Genomic DNA, 9,786 nt, shown 5'->3' with positions numbered 1-9,786 from the left:
ACATGGCTGTACCTTGAGTCTCTGCCTCAGTTGTGAACTCCACTGTGAGCACTGGTGCTGCAGGGAAGATTACTGAAATTAATGAACTTGGTTAAAGTAGTTGCCACACAAGGAGGAGGTTAAGGAAGGCATATAATATATATGGAACATGGCCTGTTGGCTGTGAAATTACCCTACACTTTCTAGTCGAGTTTTGTTTCTTATGTGAGTAGTCTAGAGGATAGGAGCTGTCTGGTATGTTTAATTTAAATTTATGTGCAGTTCTTACACTGCTACATCAGTGAAAGACAGGAGTGAGTTTTAGGCAATGGACACCCTCCTGTATGTCTGCAGAGCAATACTGAGCTACATCTGCAGGCCAGATGGATCTCACAGCCTGGCAGCTGCAGCAGAAGGGATTAGATGAACCCTCCGTAATCCCTTCCATACAATTCCAGACAGGTTATCCTGTCCTGGCTCTCAGTGTTCAGCTCCACAGTTCATGTGGCTGAGTTAGCTTGAAAAGTTTTAGGGCTTCTTACTCCACCTGAGCTGTGGGGACAGTATTGTGGACACAGGGGACATTTGTCTTCCTTGACAGCAAAGCACATCAGTGAGTACTCTAAAACTGGTATAACTGTAGGATGCTGGGCTGTGCGTATGTGTGTGGATGTGTGCACTGCTCTCTGGGCACATATTGATGACTTCCACTCTTTTGACCAGTGGCCAGTGTGCTGTGTACCAGCTTGCTCCACGCGGAAGCTTTTGCCTGGTAATTAACACGGTAAGTTGTACTGAAAGCCCAGTGGCTGGTGGGCTGCTGGGCAGGGTGTGTGGACCTGTCACAAATATGCATAACCCTTCAGACTGCTGGCCTTGGTAACAGGGTTGAGCAAGAACTTCTGCCTGGTGTAAGGAAGTTGCCATTGTTGGGTAGAAGATGGAAGCCTTGCTCAAGCAGCTAAGGTCATATAAGAGTGACATTTGTTTCCAGGTAGATACAAAAGTGTATAGGACTCACTTTACAAATGAACTGTACGAAAATCTATTGAAAATAGGTATTCTCTTACACTCTGAAATAACTGAGCCATTCTCTGGCCAAATAATGAATGGACTGTTTTCTTAAAGTATATGTTATGCTGAACTATATATTTTTTTTCCCTTAGGGTAGATTTTCAGCCAGTCTAAATTATATAGTGGTTTTGTAATCTGAGCTGATGTTTAACATCTGAGCTGAGTCACCAGGTTTGAGTCCAAAGCAGACTGGAGATGCATGCGCACGTTCTTTCCTTTTTTCCTCCCTCTCCTGAACAGCAACATCCTTGTCAAATTACAGTGCAGTAATTTTTAGCTTTACCTTAAAACATCTGAGTCCAGTTTCCAGGAGCTGCTAGTTGTGATTTCCCAGCAGTGAGTTCAGAGGATGAGTTAGCAGACTGAAGCGGAGTTTTCTCAGTGCAGTTTACTCCCTGTGTGGCTCAGAGCAGGGCAACGAGGCAAAAGGACATTCCAACAAAATTCTGTCCTCTTTTGCTCAGTCTTGAGTAACTGCAGCTTCTTCAACAGATCAAGAGAGAGAGTGGTTTTGGTCCTCTGAATTAATTTTTGGAAGACCTCTGCCTCTTCCCCCAAGGAGGCCAGCAACCTGGCACAGCCAGCACAGCGTCCGGCCGTCATTTAGTCTGGCACTCCTGTGGGGATACCTTGAATGAAAAAGTCAAAACATCTCTCCTGGGAGAAGATCGACAAAGTGCCATGTCTTTCAAGATCCTTAAGTTGACCTTCTTGGCAATTTTCTTGATTAAAAAGGAAATCTGTTTAAAAGATTGTGCATGTATAGGTTTGTTTCTGAAACCTGGGATATTTATTAAGTTGTTTCATCATCATTGCTTCAGGCTCTGCCACTTCTGAGAATATCCAGTAATTGTCCTGTTAGGAAAGTCTGGGGGACTTTGTTGAAGTAAGCAGATCAGCAAAAAAAAAAAAAAAGATTTTCTGAATTTAACTTGTCTCTGTGCTTCTGGAAAGAACAATTTATATTTCAAGACTGTTACTATCCAATTAAATTAAAGCTAAATTAAAGCAACTTTTAGTTTTATTCCATTTAAAAAGAGAGATACTAAAGAACATTTAAGTCTTCCAGCTGTATTTAAGTCCTGTGTCAGCCATGATGGTAGTTTCCAATAATTTTTTAATATCTTTCAAGAGCTCCCCAAATAAAAGTAATATCCAGAACTGGGTGTTGAGGGAAAAACAGTGAATACAAATTTACTCTCAAATGTGTAAAATAGAACAACTGGGGTGAAAAAACCCCAAAACTTCTTCTTTCCCTTTTATTCTTTCTGATATATCCTGAGTAGCCTTGTAATTAAAAAGAAAAATAGTGTCTGAAGTGTAATGATTTGATTTTTCCTGTTTCTGACATCTCTCTTTTCATTTTCATCAGATCACAAACTCTCTAGGTTTAGAACAGTCGCTTTTTGCCTCCAAGATAGCCATCCCTGGACTCATTTGTATCATCTACCTGCATAAATAATTATTTCAAACATGCAGACTTACTGAGCACTCAGGCATTCTAGGTAGCAATGTTGAACAGTTAGGACTATATTTTAGCTGAAGGATCTCATCACTTTCTGCCTGCTGTTGATGCTCAGAACTGTGCAGTTATGTAATATGATGGTAGTTATATTTCTGAAATATTGAATTTCACGGTCTACTGGAATAAAATTAAATTTTCAACTACAAGATGCAAGTTTATTAGTTAATGAACTAAATCATCCTAAAGACTTAGGATATAGTCATGGTCATGTAAGTGAAAAGGCTTTATTATGCTCTCATTGTTAATCAGTGGAGAAAACTCAGTTCTTTGGGATCTCTGTTTTTCTTGGCTCTTGAATACTGTGACAGCTTTTATATTCATCTTTATCTTGGTGATTGAATGGGAAGCATCCAAATGTGTTAGCTTAACTTGGATCTGACAGAATGTTAGCTAATGGAAAAAAATCCTACTAATCAATGAAATACCTTCTGAGATAAATTCCATTATGTGAATTGCAGAAAACTTGATGAGTAGAAATTAATGGAAATATTCCAGCAGGACAAACAAGAAAAAGACATCTGGGCAGAAGGATGTAGTTTTTCCTTTCAATTTTGACTGCAGAGGAAAGGATGCCTCATGCCAGCTTTATCTGATTTTATTATTTTGTTGTGAGTGATCTAGTCTAGTCTAGTCTAGTCTAATTTTCCATAGACCGAATCTGCTATCTGAAACAGTAGAATACAGGCCTGAAAGGAAGCTGTTGAGTTAGAGCTGTCCAGTTAATCCCTTTGTCTCAGGCTAAATCAGCTCCTGAGGATGATGCTGAGTAAGTAGCTGATGAGTTTTACTGGGAGGAGCCTGTCTGTCCTGCTGGCAGAGGTGCACAGCAGGTCTAGAGGAGAGAAAAGCTCTTTAGTGCTGGAGCAGGGTAAGTGCACAGTGGTGAAGTATATGAGTGAACCATGGTTAACCATCACCCAGCTGCACAGGCAGTGAATTCTGACTATTCTGCTTTTGCCAGAGTTTCTAGCAGGTTTGAAGAGAGTACAGGGACTGGAGAGTCCTACCTTGTCCCAGAAAATATGCTATTTTTGGGTTCTGTGCAGAGAAGGATCTCCAAATTCTAAATTTATTCAAGAAGCATTTTCTCAGCCACTTAGAGCTCAGACAGATGGTCAGTTTGAACCTTACATTATAGCATTTATAAATCTTTGTACTGAACAAAGCAGTGTCACACAGCGTGTAATTGGAAAACCAGCATGTTTTCTGTTCTTCGTATTCTTAATGTGTTCTTCTGCCTGTATAATTGTGGGGATTGCTTATCTCAGCATGGGAGAGGCATTTGAGAGATGCACCAAGCATGATCTGGATGTGCCCAGAGGAGAGCAAGGGAGGCGGTGAAGGTCCTGTGAGGAGCGGCTGAGGGAGCTGGGGGTGTTTAGCCTGGAGGAAAAGAGGTTCAGGGGGAACTTTGTGGCTCTCAACAATTTCCAAAAGTAGATGGGTGTCGGTCTTGCCTGTTACCTGGGAGAATAAAGGATCAGAGGAAACAGCCTCAAGGTGTCCCCGGGGAGGTTTACATTGAATATTAGGGAAAATTTCTTCAGCAGAGGAGTTGTCAGACGTTGACAGTGGTGACCTGTGTCAGGTTAATGGTTGGGCTGGATGTTGGTAGAGGTCTTTTAAACCTAAACGATTGCGTGATCCCGTGAATGGGGGCCGTTGGGTGTCAATTGGACAGGACACTTTGTCCTGCCCATCTGTCACAGAGCAGGGCCGGCCGTGTGCGGAGCACTCCCGAGGGCAGGGAGCCTCGCCCTGCAGTGCCCTCGCTCCTCCGCGAGGCTGCAGCGGGGGGACCGAAGGCAGTGCCCCGTGCGATGGGTTAATGAACACTTCCCCAGCAGCCCCCTGAGCGCCCGCTCGGAGCACAGCCCGTGTCCTGCGGGTGCCGGGCCAGCCCTGCCCGGGGTCAGCCCCTGCCCGGGGTCAGCCCTGCCCGGGATCAGCCCTGCCCGGGGTCAGCCCTGCCCGGGGGCCAGCCCTGCCCGGGGTCAGCCCTGCCCGGGGTCAGCCCCTGCCCGGGGGTCAGCCCTGCCCGGGATCAGCCCCTGCCCGGGGTCAGCCCCTGCCCGGGGGCCAGCCCTGCCCGGGGTCTGCCCTGCCCGGGGTCTGCCCTGCCCGGGGGCCAGCCCCTGCCCGGGGGTCAGCCCTGCCCGGGATCAGCCCTGCCCGGGGTCAGCCCTGCCGGGGGTCAGCCCCTGCCCGGGGGCCAGCCCTGCCCGGGGTCAGCCCCTGCCCGGGCCCAGCCCTGCCCGGGGTCGGCCCTGCCCGGGGGTCTGCCCGGGGCCAGCCTTGCCCAGGATCAGCCCTGCCCGGGATCAGCCCCTGCCCGGGGCCAGCCCTGCCCGGGGTCAGCCCCGCGGAGCTGCTTTACTCCAAGTGCTGTGGGAAGATGCAGCGAGCAGCACCCGGCAGCCACATCAAAGAGCGCTACATAAACAAGAAATGAATCACTGGTAGCAGTAAGATAAACAGGGCAGCATGTGAACTCTGGTTTGTTTTGCATGGTGGGGTAGGCTTTTTTTGGTGATTCTTGTGCTGGAACTCTTGGACTTCCATTCATGTATTTTTTAAACTGTTAGATGTTTGACTATGTGAAATGGCCTGACGTTCCTTTTCAATCTCCTTTAGTGATGAAGGGTGGGCAAGAGGATTTTTCCTATCTGTATTTTGTATATTAAGTGGAACTATTTCCCAGTTCTAGTCCCTCTGTTATTAGTAATTGGAGAGTATATTTAGATAGAAATAATCCTGAGTTTGGGCCACTTAGAGATTAAGAGGAAATCAGTTCTAGCTCTGTCTAAGCTTCTTGTCCAGTACTGAAGAAAATGCTGTGATACGGATAAGCAGCTTTGATACAGGTTTCACTTTTCAACTGAAATAGGTTGCTAAAGTTAAGTATCTGCTGATTTCCTGAATGCCTGTATTTTCCTGTGCTTTTAATTCAGGATGAACATTTCAGTTTGCCTTCATGAAAGCCTGGCCAGCTTTGTGTGATACTCACTGATATCACTGATCTGATCACGTTCAGCCTGAGCTGAACCTTCAAGGCAGAACAGGTGCACACAGCTAATCCTGGGCATTGTCTTTACAGCATAGTCTGGGTGCAAATGCTGTTTCAGTGGTGCTTAGCAGGAACTGAAGGTGGGAGGATAATTCTTATTTTCAGTCTATGGTAGGATGTATGTGTTAATGTTCTGTTAGTTATGTTATTAGTGACAGACATCAGGAATTGTTAACCCAATGAACTAATTGCTCTTGTAGGCAGGAAGGCACTGTGTAAGGTTTTCATCTCTTTTCTGGGTTGCAAATAACTGAAGTAGTGGCTCTTTTTGCCCTTCTGTCACTTCTTATGGCTTGGGTTTTATGGCAATCATATTTTCCCCATTTTACAATATGACTGTTGTATTTCTCTCTTTACAAATATACTTAATTAATCTCACTGTGAGATACTACATAGCAGAGTACTATCTGACATGAGGGCCCCTTTACAACCTCATTTTATGATTTAGAAGCTGTAAAAGCTTATGAGTCCTGAATTTTTGAAGTTTTTTTTTTTTTACCTGCAGTAGGAGCTCATCTACATGTGAGTTTAACTTGTTGGTTGCAAATTGATTTCAGTTGCTTTATGCGGTTCGTTTGGATCACACTTGGAATTATGAATAGGATCCAACAAGTTACCCAGTGTTTAGATTTGTAGTTTACTTTCAGAAACTAAAGTGTTTCAGCAAAATAATAGACATTAGGACTTAAGAAAACAGACTGTTGCAAAGGAGTAAATGTTTTTCTCAGGCTATTTTAATCTCTCAAACTGTGGTATAGTCCTGGCTAGTACAAGTTAATTCTCATGTGTCCTTAACCATAGATGAGTCTGTCCATCTGCTACATATAAATTTTCAATATGTTCCAACAAATGCCAGTGTTGCCCTGGGTACAGTGTAAGTCTCTGCATCGGAAGGAAACTTCTTCATGCCTCCTATTAAAACTTGGTCTCTAACCTGTAGTCTGTCTGCATGACTATTATTTTGTGGTGATTTTACTGCCATAAAACCACTGCATGCAGTAGTTGAAAAATACATAAACCTGTGGCTGTGGGATGGAATAAAATAAACTTAATAGGTGCCAGTCTGTTAATTAATACTGCCTGATCTCCTGGCACTGAGGGCTGTGGTCCCCAGGCAGGAGCATGAGCTGCTTGCTGTGGTGGGCAGCCTCAGGAGCAAATCAAGACTTCCTGACTCAGGGGTAGAACTCTGTCAGTGTGACATTTAACAGTTAAATGTAATGTGGGCTCTCACTCACATCAGAGGGTGATCCCTGTGTTTCACTGGCTTGTAGGGAAGGTGGTAGCTGTTTCTGACAGTGCTTTGCTTGTCTCAAAGCACTCTGGGATTTTCAGAACTAGGGAATAAAACTTTGCATAGAGAAACAAGATACTAACTATCCCTTGTCTCATTTAAAAAGTCCCTTTTCACCAGTTTCCCTTTGCTCACTGACCCTGATGTCAGAGGCGGAGCATGGCACAGAGGAGGTAGTGAATCCTGCTGACGTCCAGGGCCAGAAATAAAATATGTATGCAGCCAAAATATTCCTCATGTCAGGAAAGACTGTGTCATGTACTTTGTGAAGTAAACGTGGTTGTGTCTATGTCACTTCTCTATATGTAGAATTATTGGACTGAATTTTTGTTTCCTTCCTTTTCTGCATTATTTGATGCTGAATCACTTACAGTGTGTGACACACTGCACACAACTGGATAAGTTGAACCTGATTTCCCCCCTTTGTTAGTTCTTCGTGTTTCAAAACATCTCCCATTTAAGAGAAGCCGAAAAGCACCAGAAAATGTTTTGGTATACCTGAAGAGTCCATACACGGAAATATTGAAAAGAAAATTGAAAATGAATTATGGTTGTGAGTAGTGTGAGTGCTTATTTTCAAATGACAGTAATTTAGAAGCTATGGATAATGAAATGCAAGTTGTGATAGTGAATGTATGATGTGATGATATTGGCATGGCCCTTTCAGGGAAGACACTTGAGGGAAGTGTCTGCTCAGGGCTGGAGGAAAATGACAACTTTTGCTAGAGAAATTGCCTTGAATTTCTAGGGCCTCTGTTTTCTAGTGGATGGAAACAAAAACAAAAACAAAAAATTTGACTGCACAGATGAAAGGACTAACTGGATATATATCTGCAGTCCAAAGTATCTCAGTCAATGGTTTTACATGTTTCTGTAGAGAACCTCAGAAGCGATGCTTTGTACTTGATAAGACAAAATCCTTATAAGGAGATTTTATAGTAGCATAAATCTGGGTTTCTACTCAAATATGTCCAACCTTACTATTATCTTCAACACTTAACTCATGCTGATCAAACAGTACATAGAGAGTATTGTTGAAATTGCCATAAACAGCATGGACTGCCATGATTTTTATGGCAGAAGACGAGTTCATGATATCTTTGCTCTTAAGGCCGGACTTACATTAGCTTTGTTACTGTGGCTGTTCTTGCTTCATAGATTGTCTTGGATGATTTGCTTTCTGCTGTTTTCTGGCTTAAGTTATTTTGTGGTTAAGGCTAACTCTGAATTTTGTTGTAAATGAATCATGGGGTTTTTTAAATGTACACACACAGTTCTTAGCAGTGGTAGAACAATGAATAAAAAGATTGTACTTGGTCGGTTTCAGGCTTCTGTGGGAACATTTTTGCACTAACTCTTCTCCATTTAATAACTTGACTCACCTCCTGTCTCACTTAAAACTTTCTTTCTTCCTTCTTTGTAATAGATCTCTGAACAACAACTTTTTTACGTGAATTGCCAGAAGTGGAGGAGAGATGGCCAGCTCAGCCCGAGAGCACCTGCTCTTCGTGCGCCGTCGCAACCCACAGCTGCGGTACACGCTGAGCCCCGAGAACCTGCAGAGCCTGGCCTCTCAGGGCACCGTGCCTGAGAACATGAACTTGCAGCGTGCCAACAGTGACACTGATTTAGTGACTTCGGATAGCAGGTCTAGTTTGACAGCCAGCATGTATGAATACACCTTGGGACAGTCTCAGAACCTCATCATTTTCTGGGATATTAAGGAAGAAGTAGATCCAACTGACTGGATAGGACTTTATCACATAGGTAAGTCAGAATTGTGCTGTGATATTTCTGTGTGTTTCTTGCTATTTTGCCACTTCATATTTTCTTTTCTGGTATGTGTTCTGGCATACTACAGAATTAATCTACAGATAAAGCTGAGTTATGACTGCAGAGCATTGCCTTGGATTCCTCTTAGCTTTTCTCCATGAAGTGAGCTATGTAATACATGATTCTAATTAATGTAGATCTGCTAGATCTGACCTGCTAGAAGATGAAATGCATTATTCCTGAACAATTAATATGCGTACAGTTTCCTGTTTCTACCTGTGCTGGTGGCTGGCTTACAGACTGGAAAATTTGAAGTACCATACTCATTGTGTAACTTGATGTGCTTACAGTCCAATGCTTATACATTATCTTGGACAAGTAACCTCTTATCATTTTTGATAAGCAACATTATCATTTGTATAAGTCTTTGATCCTGTAGAACTGAAGTAGCATCAGTTCTGAAGGAGCAAAAATTTCTGTTCATGAGGAATTCTTGTAGAAGGAAATCCTCTCCCGAGATTCTTCTGTGAGGTTTCTTTGTGCTGTTCAGGCTGTTTGATAAGAGGAGCTGGAAGGAGCATGCAAGGGCCTGTGGGTTGTGTGTGGATTAGCAAATAATGTGACTCCAGAGGGGTGGATCAGTAGGTCAGTTGGTGCTGAGAACGTCAGTAACCTATCTGGGTTGTGATTTTTTCCTCTGTGTTGTGTTTAATCAAGGATGCAAATGTCTCTCCCTGCTGCATGTGTGCTTTGGAACTGTCCAAAGAACAGCCTCTGTGCTCCCTGCTAGGAAGGGAGCACAGCTGGTACCTGGAGCAGCACATGGGGTCACCTTCTCAGGAATCACTTCGCATGCACTAAATTTAAGCAGTGCACTGAATTTAACCAGTGCTCATGAAATGGGGCTGATGGGTTCATTTGTTCCAAAACTCCGCTGCTTCTCTGGGCCTAATTATTCAGGTAGAGAGAATGGTCAATTCCAACTGCCAGAAGCAGCTATAGCAGAAACTGATGGAGATAGTTCTGACCACTAAAGTTATATCTGTGCTGGGACTAAGTGTAGTGCAATGAAAC

General features: G+C 43.6%; 1 protein-coding gene across 1 annotated transcript in view; it reads left to right on the top strand.

Annotated features, from left to right (window-relative positions):
* Positions 1–8,377: 8,377 nt before the first annotated feature.
* HECW2 (HECT, C2 and WW domain containing E3 ubiquitin protein ligase 2) overlaps positions 8,378–9,786 on the top strand; it is a 98,504-nt gene continuing 97,095 nt past the window's right edge. Inside the window, exon 1 of the mRNA XM_066322552.1 lies at positions 8,378–8,706. Within this exon, the coding sequence (XP_066178649.1) occupies positions 8,415–8,706 (292 nt within the window). The 5' untranslated portion in view covers positions 8,378–8,414. The remainder of the gene's footprint in view (positions 8,707–9,786) is intronic.

Source organism: Sylvia atricapilla, chromosome 7 (assembly GCF_009819655.1).
Source record: "Sylvia atricapilla isolate bSylAtr1 chromosome 7, bSylAtr1.pri, whole genome shotgun sequence".
In the NCBI taxonomy this organism is placed as follows: domain Eukaryota; kingdom Metazoa; phylum Chordata; class Aves; order Passeriformes; family Sylviidae; genus Sylvia; species Sylvia atricapilla.
This window is presented reverse-complemented; position numbering and strand designations above follow the sequence as displayed.